Here is a 21,929-nt window from a genome sequence, read left to right as displayed (position 1 = left end):
GCGTTGTGTTCGTAAAACGTAATTGTTTGTATATCTAAAATTATTAAATATGTAAATTAGCTAATGGTATAATTGTAATATAAACTGAAAGTTTAATAATTCAAAAAGATGCATTATAATTCTAAGCCTATGTACTTAGGCGGCCAATTTCTGCAAGCAGTGCATCACACTCAGCTTTGAAGTCAACAGGAGCAACTTTATTGACTGTCACTTTCATCTTTGTTTCTGAATTATATGTCTCTGTGGAAACCAGCAGTGTGAATGAATAGTGATGTGATAGTTGTCTCTTAATCACTGAGGAAGTTGTGTCTGTTGTTGTTACATCATTTTGTAGTGCACAAAGCTGTTTTGCAGTTTTCTGTACCAACTGAATGCTACCCTCATCAAATGCAGTGGCCCATAGAGTACCTGTGGCATCTTGTAACTTTAGTGGCAAGAGGTGACTATAATTACAGTCTTGCATAGTCATTTGACATCTAGAGTAGAACCAAGAATCATCAACTTGTTGTGTACATTTTTTTTGCAAGGCCTTCCATTGACTATTAGTGGCCAGGTGGCGTAGTAGAAATTTTGGTCAGTTATGTTTACAAAGCGCAGAACAACTAGCAAAGTTGTCTAAATTGTTTCTAGTTTGATGCTCATCCACTCACGGATTGAAGAAATAGTCATTCTAATATATTTACCATCTATGTGGATAGTTTCTGCAAAAAGGGTACAACAAGCAAAGGGTCCTTTCCTTTTAACGTTAGATGCTCTGCTTCTGGAAAAGTTGGGTTGATATGTAATGTGCTTGCAGCTGTTATGTTTATAAGCTTCCCATTGAAATAGCCAACACGAGCATTACGTAAAGCAAGGATAACGACACTATCATTGGTCAACATATTTTTCAATTCTAAGCCATTTTGTACTGTCGTTGGACCCCATAGGTTGATGTCAATTGTTGAATTAGATAGATCACTAATTTTCACAACACGTTTGTGTGTTTGGCTGCCATCTTTTATGTGTATTGGAATGATATCTCCAACATATAGAGCAAGGCCAATTATGTCAACCAACGTGTTATTTGTTAGATAAAACAATTCATTAATGTGCGTGAAAGGAGGACCTTGTTGATCTGCTTGTTCTTCATTGGTGCAGCGTTTTAGTATGGATGCATCAGACAAGGTGATTTTTAAATGACTGTTTAGTTTGTTGTACCTTGCATTTTCCTCCTTAATAGATCCCGTTGAAATAAGATAATGTGAATCTATGTCCACACAGTTAGAGTGTAACTTAGCTATCTCATCAAAACATGTAATTCTAATTTCAGAACCTTCACAATCAACAATATCAAAGCTAAAGACATGGCCATTTTTTGTGGTTGTGCTATATGCCTTAATAGGCCGTTTATGAGTAACTCTCCCTTTGATTGTCCATTTATTTTGGTATGGATTCAAAGTTTTGATAGGACTTATATTTTCAGAAGTTGTTGTTTGTGGGGATGACAATTTAGTGGCAAACTGAAGAGATCGTTTAGATGTTGACGGTCTATCCTCATACATCATTTCTGGTTCTTGTTCTTTGAACAGGTATACTGGTTTACCAAAGAACGAACAATCACTTTGTTTCACTTCCAGACTAAGTATTACAATAGTCCTATGAAAACAAGAAGACTTCTTTTTAAATTACTGCTGATTATACATAAACAAAATTTTAAAAAGATGAAATATATTGTATTTAATAACCATAGTTGATTTCCTGCCTTGTGTTCCATATGTATCGGCATGTATAACTCGATAACTGGACTATCGTGCCCATTTTTACAATATCTGAATCTATCAAAGTAGCATATTTAGAAGGCAAGATTGCCAACTGCATGTATGTGCCATCAGATAACACTAATTTATGTCTGTTAGTATCATCTGTGTTGTTTTGCATTTTCTGAAATGACAAAACTTGTAGCAATGCTGAAGGAAGGTCATCCCCAGCATTGATAGATTGAATTACAAAAGGGGCAGGGACATACTCTTGGGTTTTTGCCTACAAAAAATAATATGAATATAGAGGATTTAATTTTAATGGCAAACAACTTATATATTTCGTTACTTGTTAATGTAAAGCTTGTGTCAGTAAAGTATGGAATCAAGCTATGTTATCTATAGAGTATGCACTTACTTTTGCAGTATTCTATGAAAAAAGGATGCACGTAGTAATGAAAAGGATGGTATGGAAAAGAGAGATGAATTGTCCCAAAAAAGAGCATAAAAGCTTTGCATTTTGAAAAGCTTTGATAATTTAGCTTACCAAATTATCAATGGTGGAGTGGTCTGTCGATTCAGAGGTGGTTGCTGAAGATGCCATTGTGCATATATACCTTTTGAGAATTCAAAGTAAATTATAAGCATGATGAATTGTGATGCTCTGCAAAAAGGAGTAGAAAATCTGTTTGATGGCAACACACACAAGAGCACAAGAAACAAACGTTAGTGTTAGCAACAAAAGATTATCCTAAACAGGCATATCAAGAGAGATATTAAGCATGAAATAGAAAGCATATAAACATAGAATAAAATAGCTAATCAAGATGTTCATAGTTGTTCCTCCCTTGTTCCTCTTCTCTCCAAGTCCCAAATGAGTGTAGCTCTCAGCTTTTAGCACTAGCCATGGATGCCATATGGAGATTCAAGATGGTTGAATATGATAAGCAAATACTATGCAAGTGTAGATAGTGATGCTATGAAAAAGCTCTATGCTAATGCCAGTATAACAACAATACTCTAAATGCTTCCTTTTGCTTAAGGAGAAGGGTTCTATTTATAGAAGAAATGGGGAAATGAAGGGTTAAGATTGAATGGTTTAATCAAGGGCCAAGTTTGAAAGTTGGGGATCCATGTGCACAATTGGCACCAATAAAATGGTGACAAGTGTCAACATAGGATTGGGTTGAGAGAAGAGGTTGGAGGCATTAAAGGCCTGAGAAGACCTCATGGTTATCTAGAGGCTAAGGGTCAAGTCCAAATTAAGATTACCCACTGGATTAAGAGTTAATCTAAGGATAAACCTTTGTGCAAATGTTTTAAGAGATAATCATGGTCAAAGCATTAATGGCCTGATGAGACCTTTGGGTTGGGTAGAGGTTGAGTCAAAACAAATGTTTTAACCATGTGGAAGGGTTTGAGGTTACCATTAATGGTTATTGGAGACTTTGGAGATTAAGTGGTTGAAGGTTGAAAACCTTCAATGGTTATCAAAGACTTTGAGCCATTTAGTGGTTGAAGGTTGAAAGCCTTTAATGGTTATCAAAGACTTTGAGGGTTTGAGAAGTGACTTCCCTTTTGCTTAGGAATGTGACAAAGTTTAGAGAAGGGGTTAGGTTATTTAGAAGTGATTAGAAAATTCTAGAAGGGGTTTAGGCATGCAAGTGGATTTTGTAGGAAAATGCAAGTGGGAGAAATTTTGGTATTTTCAATTAAAATAAAATCATTTATTTCAATTAAATGGTGTAATTTGCATTTGGATAAATATTCAAATAAATATTAATTTATTTAAATGAGAAAAATGAAGATAAAGCATTAAAATGCTTGAAGACTTTGAGGGAAACCATTAAAGGCTTGAAGACTTTAAGGAAAACCATTAAAGTCTTAAGAACACTTTAAGGGAAACCATTAAAGGCTTAAGAAGACTATAGAAGGAAGCCATCAAGTTTGAAGACTTTAAGGGAAACCATTAAAGGTTTCAAGTGGGTGAGGATAAATAGGCTTTTAAATAAATAATTTATTTAAAATAGTTGTGCAACTTGCTTTTGTAGGAAAATACAAGTGGGTGGAGGATAAAGGTGATTTAAATAAGTTATTTATTTAAAATAATTGTGCAACTTGCTTTTGTAGGAAAATGCAAGTGGGTAGAGGATAAAGGTGATTTAAATAAATGTTAATTTATTTAAATGTGAGAGGTGGGATTTTGGGGGATTTAAATAAATATTAATTTATTTAAATGTGAGAGAATATTTAATTAAATAAATATGATTTATTTATTTAATTAATGGTCTGAATTTGGTTAAGTGAATTAAATCAAATAAATTGAATAATTTATTTAATTAATAAGAGAAGAGGGTTAAGATGAATTAATTAAATATTAATTTAATTAATTATTAATTGATGGTTAAATAATCAAATAAATACTAAGTATTCATTTAATTAAGTGGACAGATTTATGTGACTACATTTGCCCCTTTTTGAGACGGTGCGGTTTTATCGCGTCATTTCAAAGAAAGAAAAATAGGTGTGAAGAAATGCCCCATAAAATGTAAATTTAATGGGTGGTATGCCCCCTCGAGAGATGGGCCGAATTTTTTTGAAAAATCGGGCGATCTCTCAAAAAAGAATGAAAAGTGGAGGGGAGGTAGAATAGAAGAAATTAGAACTAATGATGAAAGAATGGGAGAAAATGGAGTGAATATGAAGAAACAACAAGCCAGCGAGTACCCTGAGGTCATGCAAGAGATACATAGCAGATGTAGTGTGGGGTTTGGATTGATGCTATACAATTGATCAAAATTGGTTGGACAATCTGGTGCAATCGGTTTAATTGCCTCGGTCAAGTCAAAGCGTGACAGTTGATGTCAGTTGGTCGCTTGGACATGATAAAGTCTGAGTAAGTGAATCAAAGTGACCTGATGTGACTTACACAATTGATGTAATTGCTCGATGAAGTCAAGGTATATGAAGCAAAACACTCGTTAAGACGTAGACAATTGATGTAATTGTCCGTTGGATTGTGTTTGATTGGTTGATCAATTGATATGTATGTGTGTGTGATGGATGGTTGTGGGGAATCATGGCAGCCCCGTTGAGACTAGGTCATTATGATAAATGCCTGTTGTAGTCTAGGTCTGCCATAATCGATTACCTGTTGAGACCCGAAGATACTTGATCAGAGTATCTGTTGATAGTCTAGGTGTGTGGGAGTCGATGTATCTGTGTAGACAAAGTAACTAGCTTAATTTTGTGGATGAGTGAGGATGGGAAGCGATGAAGGGATTAGGATGATGTTGATAATCGAGATAGGGAGGGTGAGGGGGGATTTGATGTTAGATAGAAGATATGGAGGACTAGGACCGAGTCCTATGGAAGAAGATGAGTAAAATAGAGTATGCATTATTATGACTATGTATGCATGATATGCAACTATTATGAATGTAGGGATGGGTGGAATGCAATGAAATGCAATATATACAGATGAGATGGAATGACGATCCATGGTGCTTTATTTTTCATCATTGAGCTTTAAAATGTTGTAAGAAAATACAAGCAACTTGACATAAAGATTCAAGATGACCAGAGTATTTCTTACATGGATTTTGATATAGCAAGTTAATACAAGCAACTTGATATAATGGATCAAGTTGACCAGAGTATTGCTTGCAGAACAGACAAGGATTATCTTCTTTCATGCATGACTTGGATCGTCCTCCTTGATCTTAGGTTGATCATATCCTGAGACAAGTGCATACCGTAATAAGAGATAAAACCTTTATCCAGTTTGGATGAGGTAGGAGGAACCAAAGAAAGAGAATTGTACCTGCAAACAAACAGTATATACATAAAGAATAAAGAATATGGATCCTTGGTAATGGTTCATGCTCATATGGTCGAGGTATACACTGTAGTCAGCAAGCCGTAGTGATCTATGACTGCATTTTGCATAAGATCACGTAGCTTAGTGAACTTCCCACGTAGACACCATTAGTACATGCCCCAGAACTTCATCGGAAGTAATGCGCAAACGATACAAAACAATGCTGAAATATCCTAATATAAATTACTAGACCATAAATCAACCAAGTATTTGATAGTGTAAACAGAATTTTCTTGTCAAAGAAAATGTCATCTTGTCTTTGTTTTTGTAAGGAAGGATGCATCCTTGTTGAAGACAATTTTGAGTGTTGATGTTGTTTGGTTTGATTGATAAATGGTCATTTTGTTAAGTATGTCGCAATGTTTGTTTTGCATCTGCTCGAATGAATATGTACAAGGTGTTGCCATGTTTTTGGGTGATTTTTGATGGTTTTTCCTATGTTTTTGGATTTTGTGAAACATTTTTGAATGTTTTTGGATTTTGTTGAGACATTTTTTAATGTTTTTGATATTTTTGATGATTACCTGAATGAAGAGCGTAATGACACATAAGACAATGTAGAATCCACTTCCATCAATAGGTTAAGGGTATTGCCCCCAGTTTTTAGACCTGACTATGAAAAGGTGGGATGCTAGACGCGTGGAGTACTTTCTTAATGACAGATGAATAACAAGCCATGGCTTTGGATGGATGGATGTATGTATGAAGTAAATGTGATCGCAACAAGTCTGAAAAGATAATGGAGCCATAGCCCTTACGAGTGGCGCCTGTTTGCCAAGTTTTCACCATCGCACTTACCCAAGGTGCCACCGGAGTGGTTGTTCACCGTTTGGATGCATGATTTTTCTTTACTTTTTTTGAATGTTTTGGTATTTTCTTTAGGACATTTTCTGAATGTTTTTGATATTTTCTGATATGTAGGGGAGCCTGATGCTCTGTATACCTTAGGTATAAAACCGTTTGAGGTGCATGCTATTGATTGGATCTGCGAGCGGTTCTCCATCTGATGTAGCCAACTGATATGCCCCAGACCCGAATACAGCAGTGACAACATATGGGCCCAACCAGTTTGATTCAAACTTGCCTTGATGTTCTCTGTTTGGTTGGTTGCGAGGATTTTCTCGAAGAACAAGATCACCTACCTCAAATGTACAAGATCTAACTCGGTGATTGTAGCTTCTACTCATGCGCTGCTGATAGGCTTTGAGGTGATTGTATGCAGCTTGTCACTTCTCATCTAGTAACTCTAAGTCCTGAAGACGGGATACTCTGTAGGCTTCGTCATCGATGAGATTGTGCAAGGAAACCCGTAATGATCGTATCTCAACCTCAATAGGCAAGATAGCTTCTGCACCATAGACCAATGAATAAGGAGTTGCACTTGTAGGGGTTCGAATGCTAGTTCGATATGCCCATAGCGCTGGATTCAATTGAACATGCCAATCACGGCCAACATCATTGACTGTCTTCTTTAGGATCCTCAATATGTTTTTATTGGATGCTTCAGCCTGACCATTGCCTTGTGGGTAATAGGGAGTGGAAAAGCGGTGTTGGATATGAAATTTCTCACAAAGTTCATGGACATCCTGATTTTTGAAAGGAAGACTGTTATCTGTGATGATGGACATGGGTACACCATATCGATAGATGATGTAATTGAGGATGAATGAGGCGATCTGCTTGCCGGTGATTTGGGTAAGTGGAACAGCTTTGATCCACTTGGTGAAATATTCAGTGGTGGTAATAATAAATTTATGGTCGTTGGATGAAGATGGATGAATCTTACCCACAAGGTCAAGGCCCCATTGACAAAAAGGCCATGGTGTTGTGATTGGTTGCAGTTCCTGGGTTGGTGCATGTATCAGGTCACCATGAATTTGACATTTCTTGCACTTCTTGACAAAGTAGTAAGAATCTTTTTCCATAGATGGCCAATAGTATCCAGCTCGCATGATCTTTTTGGCTAGTGATGGACCGCTTGCATGAGTCCCGCAAATTCCTTCATGTACCTCTTCCAAAGCCTTTGTTATCTCATCTTGTTCTAGACATCGAAGGAGAGTGCCATCAAGACTACGTCGGTATAGGGTTTCGGCAATAATGGTATATCGAGCAGTTTGGCGAATGAAGGTTTTTCGTTGGTTATTTGATTGGTTGGGAGGAAGGGTGTGATCGCGGAGATAGGTGTAGAACTCACCATACCATGGGGATTCAGAACCGACAAGGCGACATATCATTTCGGATTCGGGGATATCATAAGCGGGAATCCAAAGTTGTTCTACCAAGAACTCGTAGCGTGTTGAATTCTACGGAAGATCTAGTAGAGATGCGATAGTAGCCATAGCATCAGCAGCTCGATTCTGATCTCTTGGTATCTGCTCAAAGGTGATAGTAATAAATGATGTCTTTAGATTGTCCACCATTTGCTTGTATGGCATGAGTTTATCATCCTTGGTCTGATATTCATCTGTTGCTTGTCGAATGACCAGTTGTGAGTCGCCATATACTTGTAGTTCTTTTAATTTCCATTGTATAGCTAGTCTGAGTCCTGTGATCAAAGCCTCATATTCTGCTATGTTGTTTGTGCATGGAAATGTGAGCCTGTAAGACTTCGGGATGCTATCACCTTGAGGTGTGATAAACAGAATGCCTGCCCCCGAGCCATGCCTAGTGTATGAACCATCAAAATATAGTTTCCATGGTTGTGCTTCTGTGATCATGAATATCTCTTCATCTGGAAAATTGGAAATGAGAGGATGATCGCCTATGAGTGGTGCATCGGCCAACTGATCTACAATAACTTGACCTTTGATAGCTTTACGGTCCACATACTCAATGTCAAATTCACTTAGAATCATCACCCATTTGGCCAAGCGGCCTGTCAATGCTGCTTTGCTAAGTAAGTACTTGAGTGGATCAATCTTTGCGATGAGTTGTACCTTGTGTGTTAATAGATAGTGTCTCAGTTTAGTGGCTGCTAAGATTACTGCTAGGCAAGCTCGCTCAATAGGTGTGTAATTGAGTTGATAGCCAACCAGTGTGCGAGAGATGTAGTATACAGCACACTCTTTGCCTTCTACATTATGTTGTGCCAGTAGTACACCCAATGCTGTACTTGTTGCTGAGATATAAAGTAACAACGGTCTACTTGAATCTGGTGGCATCAGTAATGGTGGATTCATGAGATAGTCTTTAAGCACCTGAAATGCTTGTTGGCATTTGTCATCCCACTAAAAGCGGATGTTCTTGTGTAGCAGGTGTGTGAATGGGTGACACTTATCAGCCAATTGTGCAATGAATCTGCGGATGGATTGAAGCCGTCCTTGTAGTGTTCTTAGCTGATTGATATTCCTTGGAGGTGGCATGTCCATTATTGCCTTAACCTTTGCTGGAACGACCTCAATGCCTTTGCTTGAGACAATGTATCCTAGAAGCTTCCCGGAGGTCACTCCAAAGACACATTTCTTTGGGTTGAGTCGAACATGGTATTGTTTCAGTCTATCAAAGATTTTATCTAAGATGTGGAGATGCCCATCTCTAATGAGTGATTTTGCTAGTAAGTCATCCACATAATCTTCCATCATAGTATGCATCATGTCATGGAAGATGGTGGTCATCACTCTTTGATAGGTCACTCCTGCATTCTTTAGACCAAAAGACATTACATTCCAGCAGTATGTGCCCCATGGACATGTGAAGGTTGTCTTATGTTGGTCCTCTGATGCGATCTTTATTTGATTGTATCCTGAAAAGCCATCCATGAGTGAAATCATCGCATGTCCTGCTGTCAAATCCACTATGATGTCGATATTTGGTAGGGGGAAATCATCCTTAGGACATGCCTTATTCATATCTCTGAAGTCAATACAAATGCGGATGCCCCCTTTTGGTTTGCCAACTGGCACAATATTGGAGATCCATTCTGTATAATCAATTGGTCTAATGAAACCAACATCCAGGAGTTTCTTGAGTTCTGTTTTGACTAGCACTGCAATCTGGGGATGCATCTTACGAATTTTTTGCTTGACAGGTTTGGCTCCTTCTGCTACTGTGAGGTGATGCATAACTAAATCCGGATCAAGCCCAAGCATGTCTGCATATGACCATGCAAAGTTGATCTGACAATGCTGGAATAACTCTATAAATTTAGGTTGTTCCTTTGGAGTGAGAAGAGATGCCAGATGTATAATATGAGGATTTTCAGGAGTCCCCACATTATATTCATTGGTTTCCTCGATGAGAATCGTTGATCGTTCCTATTGTGTACTAGCAGGGAGAATGTCAAACCCTTCATCCTCAGGCGCCTCAGAGAGGTTTTCACCATTGGATACGCTCTTTCTTTTTACTTTTGTCGAATCAAACAGCACCACAGTGTGGTTTTCATTGGAAGATCCATGTTTTATTGTTATGTTTTTGTAGCTGAAGGGTTTGGCATCCGCCCCGAAGTATGTTGCGCTATTATGTTCAATGGCGAATCCAGCTTTGTGATCCCTGCTTGGTAGATTATCCTTTAATTCCAAAAAGTCAATGATAGCCTCATCGTTTTGGAAGAGGTCAAGACATGGGGGATTTGGTTGGTTCCATTCGATGAGTTCAGGGTGGATAATGGGCATTACTTCATCGATTAGGTTAAGTGTGGGAGATGTATCAGTGAGGGTTAAGACAGTGTGGTGAAGGTCATTGATGGTACTCTCCCTGTCAGAATCAGGCGTAGGATGAGATGTAGGGTCTGTGGAAGATATTTCTAGCTCAGGTACCCAAGTGGTCTTTATCTGTGCTTCTCCGTAAACAGGGATGTCTTTGCGTGGCAGAGGTGGTGATGTGTCTTCCTCATTTGAAGTGTTAAGCTGTACAGAATCAAATTCCCACTCATGTGAGTCAGTCTCTGAATCACTCTCCAGCATCCGATTGCTATACCATACTGGGATGTCTTTGGAGTTAAACACGATAGGTGTGATTGGTTTATGTATCTTTGTAGTGATCGGTGCTGTAGGAACCGTGATGGGGATTAAAGGATTTGTTACTGGAAGTATCAGCAGTGTTGATTTAGTGGCTTCTGCTGGAATGGTTGGTGCCATAGATGCTGCTGCGGGTTCTGATACAGTTGTTGCTACAAATGGTGTTGTTGATGGGATTACTGGTTCATTTGGTGGGATGAATGATATTGATGACGGTTGCGGTGGGGTTGTGAGCCTCGATGGGGCAGTGGGGATAGTGCTTGATGGTGCTTTGATTATGAAAGGTGTCCTCTTTGCAGTAGGTGGGCAAAATGGTTTGATGGGTTTTCCTTTGAATCTGAGTTTAGGAAGGATCTCTTTTTCAAAGCCTAGGCCTGTATTACCTTTGGACTTACATTCTGGTAGTAGAGGTTCATGTCGTCCTTGTTTGCAGTATCCCAAAGCACTCTGACCATCATATCCCATTCTTTGCATAATGAGGAGGCCTTTGCCATACTGTTCTGTAGGAAGTGTAACTTGCAGTTTATCAATGGTGATGGGATCTTTATAGATCCATTCCGCTAGGTCCTCATCTTGTGTCTCTTCCTCTTGACTCTTTCCAAAGACGAAAGGCGTCAAGGCACATGCTGGCGTGATTAGTGGTTGCTGGAATAACTGCTGTGGTTTACCATGTGTTCTAGGAGAAGTGGGCATTTGTCTCACACAAAAGAGCTGACTCAAGTTGTATTCTCCAGGACCTTCCTCTGCTACTTTCATCTTAAGCTTTTCTTGCTTGGGTATAGGGGTGTTCGAACTGGCAAGAGAGGCGGGACTTACATATGATGTGGAGGAAATGGCTTCCCTATTATTAGGAACAGTAATTTCTGGTTGATGGCTGATATTATGGCAAAATGCAAAGGGATTTGCATCGCCCAGGATTGTGATCTCTGTACCGTTATGTGGGAACTTGATACATTGATGGTAGGTAGATAGAACAGCTTGCATGGAATGTATCCAAGGTCTCCCTAATAATAGATTATATGGTAGAGGAAGGTCCAGAACCTGACAGATGATGTGCTTTACCACAGGGCCCACTCGGATTGGTAGTACCACAGCTCCTTTGGATGAACGCTCTGCATCATCATAGGCCTTGATGGTGATCTTCTTGCGAGGGTCCACTGATTCTATTGCATATCCCAATGTTGTGACCAACTGTAGTGTACAAATGTTTAGGCCTGCTCCATTATCTATCAAGACTCGCTTGATCCTGTGTTGGTTGATAAAGCCTTCAATGTGTAGCGAAGCATTATGAGGTTGTTGGAAGGAAGAGTTGTCACTTTCGGAAAAAGTGAGACAAGGTGATGACTTTAGAGTTCCAACCATGGCTTGAAATTGGTCCGTATTCAGGTTTGCAGGTACTGACGCCTCTTGGAGTGCTTGATCCAAGATTGTTTTATGAGATGGCGATAGGCGCAATAGCTCTAAAATGGATATAAGCGCAGGCATTTTATCTAAGTGTTCCACAAGATTGTACTGCTTTGGGATGGAGGTGGTGCCCTGTGGAGCTGCCTTGATGGTGACCTTGCCACGATGTGTAACAACATTGCAATTTGAGGTGGGATTTTTGAAGGTTATAGTTGCAATTTGTTCACTGGCATCATACAGGTGATTTACAGTATAGTTATACGCAGCCTGTGTATAATTAGTGGTATCCGTGCCTCGCCGGGAAGTGAAAGGACCCCTTTGATCTTGTGATGGAAGTGGATTTTTGAACATCAAATGATCATTATTGGTTGTTTTTGGGTTATGTCCTTCAATTTCAATTTCTCTTCGATCAATTAGATCCTGAATGAGATCTTTCAATCGGTGACAATTACTTGTCTTGTGCCCTCTTCCTTGATGGAATTCATAGTGTTCAGTATCTCTCCACCATGTCGGTTTGACCTGAGGCTCGTAGTTTGATAGTTTAGGTAGAGTGACCAAATTCTGAGAAATGAGTTGTCGCAAGACAGTTTCAATGGGTTCCCCTAAGGGAGTGTATGTGCGTTTCTGTTTTTGCTGACGAGGTCTTGGTTCATCATGAGATGTGATGCGACCTTGATTGGAAGGAACATTTGTGTTATTCTGTGGCAGAGGATTTTGTCCTGCAAATCGAACCACAAGTTGTGCATTTTGGATAGTTCGAGCATCCACAACCCCATCGTTGACGATATTCTTGTTCTTGTTCCAGAAGCTTGGTTTATCACTATTGAAGCGTGTGCGAGGACCATCTTTTGGTTCATTAAAGATTTTGATGAGTCCTTTCTTGATGAGTGCCCTTTCACACTTTAAACCCTTGGTGATCATATCGTTAAAAGATTCTGTGTCTTTGACATCCAGGTGAAATTCCATTTCTTCGTTTAAGTTGGAAATGAAAATTTCCACTAGTTCTCGATCAGGTAACTGAAGAGAACGTCTGCTAGACATTTGACGCCATCGTTGCAGAAATACTAAGAATTGTTCACCTGGTTTTTGTTTAGTATTGCACAGATCAGCCATGGTGATGTCGCATTCAATGTTATGAGAGTAATGAGCTAGGAACTTCTGGATGAGTTCCTCAAATGTTCTAATGCCACCTGGTAGTCGAGAAAACCATGATGTGGTTGTTCCTCCCAAGCTTTGGGGAAAAAGGCGCATTAGGTATGTGTCTTCATATGCCACTTCAAGACAAGCAGAATGAAATTCTCTGACATGATCACGAGGATCTCCCTTTCCTCTATATTTTTTGAATTTTGGTGTTTCGAACCCGCGTGGAAAGGGTGGCATATAAAGATTCCTATCAAAAGGATAGGGACAAATGTCGTTAAGTGAGAATTGATTGGTCTTAACACCACTATGAAGTTGTTGGGCGAGATTCTTGACTTGTTGCCGCAACATCTCCATTTCATTTGGAGGAGGAGGTGGTGGGTTACCTCGAGGAATGTTATATCTGATGTGATTTCTACCTCTTTCCTCCTCATGGTGACTTTGTCTTTCTGATGCTTGTCTTAATTGGGCAAGATCAAAGTCAGAGGGGAGTTTGGCTCTTTCTTGAGCGAGTTTTAAGAAGTGAGCATCCGCACTCCTGAGTATTTCATCAAACAATCTATTAAAGTGAGGGTTATGCTGAACCCTTTCGATTGTTGAAGGAGTGGGAGTACTTGGGTTTTCATCATTTATATTTCCTCCAAGTGCTTCTTGAAATTCATTGAGATTTTCGTCTTCTTCTTCCTCAATTTTATTTCTCGTTGCTTTGACCGTGATTGGGTTTGAGCCATTTTGCTTGCAAGTTTTTGTTGAAGTTGATTGAAGATGATGATGAGTTGTCGATGAAATGAAAGATTGATGGTTGGTGATTTGTGTTGTATGGGGATCCCTAACACTTTAAGGTAGATGTAACCGAAATTCCTTCTTTGAATTGCTTGTTTGTTTTGAGGAGTTTGGATGTGATAAGGTGTAGAGAAATCTGAGATGTGTTACAGATTTTGACTACCTAGTAAAGAGAGGATTCACTCATGAACTAGTTTTACCCTGCGTAGATGTGTCTCTTAGGATGAGCTTATCCTAGATGTAGAAACAATCTAAAAAGTGATGTGATGTGTTTGATTTCAAGCAATATCTAAAAGAGAACTTGGGACAAGAACCTCTTAATGTTTTGAGAGTTGGGACGGATTGATGATGAAGTGATGATGTATGAGTGAGATGATGGATGAAAATGTTTTCAACTTCAATAAAAACTTTGTGTTACAAATGGGACAAACTCTATCTCTTCCCTTTCGGGTGTTGGTGGTATTTCTCGAGCTGTGTTGTATGTGATACAGACGTTTGGGAAGAAGTTGGGATTAATCTTTCCTCCTTGATTTTTGTAATAACTCAGAGCTCTATATTGCATAAAGGCTCTGCGGTTCAATGATTCGAAATCAAATTCGTTTGTTTTTCCTTGAAGGTAGAGACGTATGTGACGCAGAAAAACTCTATGTGAGACAAAGATTTGTCTATTTATATAGAAGAACTTCCTTCTTTTGATCAAAGCCTTTCAGCTTAATGGTCTTCTTTTCAAGTTGATATTCTGATGATGCTTCTTCTTTCGCAAGATGTGAAGAATGGTCATAAAATTTTGACTCTTTTTTGTTTTGCACTTTGTTTTTGTTATTTTTGTTTGTTTTTGAGAAATGTTGGATGAATACTTTGTTTTTGGGATTGATTTTTCTGATTTTTCTTTGACAAGAAAACAAAGCAAGCACACAAACACAAGAATGTTGCCCCCAAAGGCACAAATGAGTATGGGTCTAGATCAACCCAATCCTTGGACTTGTATATGACCCTTTTTTTTAGATGTATTTTAAGGTGTATTTCCAAAGCCTGAAGTCAGCTCAATTTGCACTAGGTCTGTAAAACAAACACACTTCAAACACTTTTTATCACTAAGGTCAAATGGCCAGTTGTGATAAATTTAGCCCACATCTTGATATTTCTTCGACTTTGGTATTACATACCTTATGAATCCCGCCGTGGCAGGTAAGGAAGTGATATACTAAGTCTTGCGCGAGCATAACAAATAGATGATCCCTATGATGGGGGAGTCACCACTTTTATCAAGCCACAAGTGACTTTTCAAAAAGCTATGTTTCTACTCAAGGAAATATGTATGGTGAGTATCTTGGGAGCAAAACCATCTATGCTCTTGCACTAAATTATATCTCAAATATCCTCAATCAATAGAACGGGTGGGATACTATTTAAAGGTGTTTAGTCATGTTCAATGTTTTTGGACATAAGTTCATTCTGCAGTGACTCACTTAAGAGCCTTGTAATTGGTGGTGGGGCCCATTTGTCCTTTCGGCCAGTTACACTGTAGGAACAGCTATACCCAAGGCTACAGCTTTCGCTCACACCTAATTTCTATAGCGGCTCAAAGGATTTACTGCTCGAGGTCGTTCCCAAGAGTGATGTGTCTCTTGGCAGGCCTCTCTTAAAAAGATAAAATTTTGAGTGTTACTAACACTTTTCTCTTGCACCTAGGACCACGAAAGTCAAGGGAGAGGATAGTGTGTGTTAGAAGTAGGACCACTCGACCAACTCTTTGCACAAGTGTGCCAAGCACGAAAAACACTTGTTCTTTTTAATCTGCCATTGCAATGTGATCTAACTATTTGGAGATGTTGCTCCAACAATCATGGTGTTCTTTTTAATTTTCAAAGGCAAAATATTTTGTAAACTAGGAACTTTGAAATCCTAGTCAACTGAATTGAAAACACGTCTTGCTTGAAGTAAAATTGTTTTTGAGCTTGAAAGAAAAATGGATTGTTCTTTTTAGATCGCCCAAAACAAAGTGTTGATTGTAAATTTCTTTTAAGTTGATGCAAGAAAATAAATTTTGTTTTGTTGATTTTAAGCACCAAAACGAAGTTTGTTTCCTAACTTGCAAGAAATAAAGTTGTTTTGTATAAGTTTGTGGTTCTTTTTACCTTGGAACAATAAAATTTTTTTTAAGAGCCCCAAACAAATGTGTGATTCTTTTTTAAAAGCCCAAATTTGAAATGTGAAGTTAATTTTAAACCAAAATAAAAAGTGAATTCATTTTTAAAACCAACTTCAAAAAACAAGTTAGTAAAAAATATAAATCTACTTTTTAATCTAATTTAAATCTGCATAATAGAGAAAAATAGTTAGTAAAATCCGCCTATTTGGTGGGCTTCTACAAGCCTAATTTTTTTTTTTTTTGTTACAAGATGATTTGTACAACATTTTGTTACAATAGCGCTAGTCTGCGTTTGAACAGAGGCACTATTTAACACAAACGCACTAAAAGAAAGGGAAAGACAGAGAAGGAAAAAACACTGAAACAGGGTGAATAGCGCCAAAATAATATCAAACGCACCAAAACAGTGTCAAAAGCGCAACCTGTGTGACATTTTCAACATTCAAACATGTTATTGGTTAAAAAAAAAAGTTGATCTTTTTGGTGTTCGATTCGCGTCGGGTTCACCAAATGATGCTCTGCAAAAAGGATTAGAAAATCTGTTTGATGACAACACACACAAGAGCACAAGAAACAAACGTTAGTGTTAGCAACAAAAGATTATCCTAAACAGGCATATCAAGAGAGATATTAAGTATGAAATAGAAAACATATAAACATAGAATAAAATAGCTAATCAAGATGCTCATAGTTGCTCCTCCCTTGTTCCTCTCCTCTCCAAGTCCCAAATGAGTGTAGCTCTCAGCTTTTAGCACTAGCCATGGATGCCATATGGAGATTCAAGATAGTTGAATATGATAAGCAAATACTATGCAAGAGTAGATAGTGATGCTATGAAAAAGCTCTATGCTAATGCCAGTATAACAACAATACTCTAAATGCTTCCTTTTGCTTGAGGAGAAGGGTTCTATTTATAGGAGAAATGGGGAAATGAAGGGTTAAGATTGAATGGTTTAATCAAGGGCCAAGTTTGAAAGTTGGGGATCCATGTGCACAATTGGCACCAATAAAATGGTGACAAGTGTCAACATAGGATTGGGTTGAGAGAAGAGGTTGGAGGCATTAAAGGCCTGAGAAGACCTCATGGTTATCTAGAGGCTAAGGGTCAAGTCCAAATTAAGATTACCCACTGGATTAAGAGTTAATCCAAGGATAAACCTTTGTGCAAATGTTTTAAGAGATAATCATGGTCAAAGCATTAATGGTCTGATGAGACCTTTGGGTTGGGTAGAGGTTGAGTCAAAACAAATGTTTTAACCATGTGGGAGGGTTTGAGGTAACCATTAATGGTTATTGGAGACTTTGGGGATTAAGTGGTTGAAGGTTGAAAGCCTTCAATGGTTATCAAAGACTTTGAGCCATTTAGTGGTTGAAGGTTGAAAGCCTTTAATGGTTATCAAAGACTTTGAGGGTTTGAGAAGTGACTTCCCTTTTGCTTAGGAATGTGACAAAGTTTAGAGAAGGGGTTAGGTTATTTAGAAGTGATTAGAAAATTCTAGAAGGGGTTTAGGCATGCAAGTGGATTTTGTAGGAAAATGCAAGTGGGAGAAATTTTGGTATTTTCAATTAAAATAAAATCATTTATTTCAATTAAATGGTGTAATTTGCATTTGGATAAATATTCAAATAAATATTAATTTATTTAAATGAGAAAAATGAAGATAAAGCATTAAAATGCTTGAAGACTTTGAGGGAAACCATTAAAGGCTTGAAGACTTTAAGGAAAACCATTAAAGTCTTAAGAACACTTTAAGGGAAACCATTAAAGGCTTAAGAAGACTATAGAAGGAAGCCATCAAGTTTGAAGACTTTAAGGGAAACCATTAAAGGCTTAAGAAGACTATAGAAGGAAGCCATCAAATTTGAAGACTTTAAAGCCATCAAGTTTGAAGACTTTAAGGGAAACCATTAAAGGTTTCAAGTGGGTGAGGATAAATAGGCTTTTAAATAAATAATTTATTTAAAATAGTTGTGCAACTTGCTTTTGTAGGAAAATACAAGTGGGTGGAGGATAAAGGTGATTTAAATAAATTATTTATTTAAAATAATTGTGCAACTTGCTTTTGTAGGAAAATGCAAGTGGGTAGAGGATAAAGGTGATTTAAATAAATGTTAATTTATTTAAATGTGAGAGGTGGGATTTCGGGGGATTTAAATAAATATTAATTTATTTAAATGTGAGAGAATATTTAATTAAATAAATATGATTTATTTATTTAATTAATGGTCTGAATTTGGTTAAGTGAATTAAATCAAATAAATTGAATAATTTATTTAATTAATAGGAGAAGAGGGTTAAGATGAATTAATTAAATATTAATTGATGGTTAAATAATCAAATGAATACTAAGTATTCATTTAATTAAGTGGACAGATTTATGTGACTACAAATTGTATTTCTTATATCAAAATATAATCGCAACATGATGTAAGCTTATCAAAGGTATATATGCACAAGCAAAGCAAAATTAAGTGAGTTTAGAGTAATGTTGTTACAATTTATTTTTGGTTTCAAATGGTAACAGATTGATCATAATGTGATTGAAACATGCATTGAAAACAATAATTGGCCATATGCTGATAAGCTTTAAAACTATAAAGTGTGACATCATGATTTACATATTTGAGAGCATATTAACAAAATATTAGTTCATCTCATCAAAGATCTTTGAAAATATGGGATGCTTCAGTCTGTTTTGAATATTAACCAAAATATGAATGTAACTTTTCAAACATTGAATAATTACAACAACACAGGATCAAACCAAGTAACCCATCCAAGCTCGTTATCAGTCCATTTAAATGCTCTGTCCCCTAACGTGAAAACAATCGTTGGATCATCTAATTATTCAGTACTTGGTATTGGTAAAGGTGTTGATTCAATACTATGTATGGTTGTTACATCAGTACAAGATGTAGAGAGGTCGACTGTTGTTTGGTTTGGTGATTTATGTTTGTAGTGGGCAATTATCTTTCTAAGGTTGCTATTTAACTTGTTGCTTTCTTGCAACATGCTTTCAATTACATTGTTGATGTTCTCTGTTGCTTTCAATCTTCTATCCATTCTGAAATTTGATTGTGTTAGTGTGGTTGTTTTCTGTTGGAATGACAAAGTGGAAATGCATTACTAAAAAAAGTGAACATACAAGAATAATACAACAAATCTTTAAGTAGATCACATTTTTTTTTGTGAATCATAATGAATTTACAAATAACTGATTATAAAAACTTCTAATAATTAGGTTATTACTTTAAGTTTGTGTATATATATATATATATATATATATATATATATATATATATATATATATATATATATATATATACAGCTATACATGTATATATCAATGTACATAGACATATACATATAGATCTGATATATATACATCTATATCAATATAAATACATGGATATATATTTAAGGATGGGCATGAATGCGTTCACTCAAAGCATCACTTCAAAAATGAGAATTTATTATTAGTAAACTAAAGAACGTATCTATGTTATGTAATAAGGTACTCACAAAACCAAAATTATAGACATCAATTGCAATGTATTAATGTTCTAAATATGGAACATTTGTTACTTTTAATTTATCTTGGGAATTAAAAGCCTTCATGTGCACCAAGCCAGTTATCTGATTTGTGCTGACATTTGCCTCAATTGCAGTCGTCTACCTGTGTGCGCTCTGTTTCCAAAGCAACGTTGTCTTTAATGATTTCGTCCCCGAGGTTGTGCATGAATGTCAATGTTCTTTATGGCTGCTTGCAACCCTGAAATCTAATTTGTTTTGTTGTTGTCAGCAATATTTCGGCTTGCAATTTTCGCTTTCGAATTTTTCACATAAGGTTGCTAGGTTTTATTCTCATTGTGACTGTTTTACTGAGCTTCTTTGTCATTTTAACAGCGTGAATGGTTTCAATTTGACAAGTAAGGTTTCATTTTATTTAAATGTGTCTGTCTACTTGCAGGGTTGTTGCTTTGTTTCTGTTGTTTAACTGTTTGTGTGGGTGGGTCCTTCCAGTTTGCAAGGAATTTTCAAGGGTACTTTGTCAGTTTCAAGTTGTGAATGGTTTGAATTTGCAAGGTAAATATCGGTTATATTTATATTGTTTTTTCTTTTGTAATGCATTTTTTTCCAATCTGTTGTGCAAATTTTTGCAACGTAAGCTTTGGTTTTATTTAAATTTTTTTTTGTTTTGTAATGCATTTTTTTTATAGTCTGCTTATTTTCTCCTTCCATGTCCTTGTAGGTTGTCAATTCGTTTAACTGTTTTTGCACACGAAGGCTTTTATTCACTAAGATATATATAACTATTTTTTGCATTGTAAAAAATTCTTGATGCTTGCAAGCTCGCTACTTTGTTTATGTTATTTAACTATTTGTGCGTGTGACTACTTTCAGACTGTAAGATAGAGTACCCTATGTATATATACATACACACATGTCTATATGTACATACACGAATATATATGTGTGTATATGTTTGTATTTATATACATGTATACATGCCTGTGTGTGTGTGTGTGTGTGTGTGTGTGTGTGTGTGTGTGTGTGTGTGTGTGTGTGTGTGCATATACATGTATCAGGACTACAAAGCAAGCAACCATAAAGAATTATATGTATAGTTTGTTTATGTTATTTAACTGTTTCTGCACATGACTACTTTAAGACTACAATGCAGACTTCTATCAACAAATCCTACAAACTGTAGAATGGAGTTATTAAAACAGAGGTTCTACTTTGTTTATGTTATTTAACTATTTGTGTGCGTGACTACTTTCAAACTGTAAGATAGAGTACCCTATGTATATATACGTACACACATCTCTCTCTCTCTCTATATATATATGTGTGTGTGTGTGTGTGTGTGTGTACATCTGTATGTACATATACATATATCAGGACTACAAAGCCAGCAGCCATAAAGAATTATATATATAGTTTGTTTATGTTATTTAACTGTTTGTGCACGTGACTACTTTCAGACTACAACGTAGACTTGTATCAACAAATGTTACAAATTGTAGAATGGAGTTATTAAAACAGAGGTTAATAAAACCCTATATATATATATATATATATATATATATATATATATATATTCAGCACTACAAAGTATTCTAAGGAAAACAATTATAGAAATATTTTGTTTATGTTATTTAACTGTTTGTGGACGCGACTACTTTGAGACAACAACAGAGACCTGTATATATGTACATGTATATATACACGTACATGTGTATATGCATACATATATAAATATATATAGATTTATATACATATATCAGTACTGTAACAATTTGCTAATCTTTGCACACATAAAGAACATCAACATTCATGCACAACCTTGGGGAGGAAATCATTAAAGACAACGTTGTTTCAGAAACAGAGCACATGTATGGAGACGACCATAAACAGTTAAATAACAGAAACAGAGCACATGCATGAGAACGCCAACAGAATGGTCAAAGCCTAAATACCTGTCAAAGTCAACAAAGACGTTGCAGACTCAAAGTAATCACGTCCACAAACAGTTAAATAACATAACCAAAGTAATAACCCTGCAACCACACCACGGCCAAAAATAAGGATAGTATCAAATAATGCATTATGAATTTTGGCAACTTAAAAAATTAATAAACAAGTACCTGGCAACATAAAACCATTAATGGCGAGAACCTCAGAAACAAGCCGAACAAAATAGTCGGCATTCATGCACATCACCAAGGACGAAAAGATTAAAACAAAGTAAGAAACTTAAATCACAAAACAAAAAATAATCTAACTAAAACCAGAACTTACCTTGCAAATTCAAACCATTCAATCATAGCCAGAACAAAACCTAAGTCGACAACTATATGCAAAGCTATGCAAA

The 21,929-nt window shown here is 36.8% G+C and overlaps 1 protein-coding gene across 1 annotated transcript; it reads right to left on the bottom strand.

Moving 5' to 3' along the window:
• Positions 1-686: 686 nt before the first annotated feature.
• LOC131859166 (replication protein A 70 kDa DNA-binding subunit A-like) lies at positions 687-2,340 on the bottom strand. Its single transcript, XM_059212727.1, has 3 exons — positions 2,284-2,340; positions 1,725-2,019; positions 687-1,573 (listed from the first exon to the last, which is right to left on the bottom strand). The coding sequence occupies exons 1-3, from the start codon at positions 2,338-2,340 to the stop codon at positions 687-689; spliced, it is 1,239 nt and encodes a 412-aa protein (XP_059068710.1).
• Positions 2,341-21,929: the final 19,589 nt, after the last annotated feature.

Source organism: Cryptomeria japonica, chromosome 10, assembly GCF_030272615.1.
Source record: "Cryptomeria japonica chromosome 10, Sugi_1.0, whole genome shotgun sequence".
NCBI lineage: Eukaryota > Viridiplantae > Streptophyta > Pinopsida > Cupressales > Cupressaceae > Cryptomeria > Cryptomeria japonica.
The sequence above is the reverse complement of the archived record's forward strand: the minus strand, read 5'-3'. Positions and strand labels throughout refer to the sequence as shown.

Coding starts and splice junctions, on each gene's coding strand:
- LOC131859166 (XM_059212727.1), bottom strand. CDS start 2,340: ATGGCATCTTCAGCAACCACCTCTGAATCGACAGACCACTCCACCATT. Junction 2,020..2,283: donor ACTCCACCATTGATAATTTG/GTAAGCTAAATT, acceptor TATTTTTTGTAG/GCAAAAACCCAAGAGTATGT. Junction 1,574..1,724: donor AAGGCAGGAAATCAACTATG/GTTATTAAATAC, acceptor TTGGTAAACCAG/TATACCTGTTCAAAGAACAA.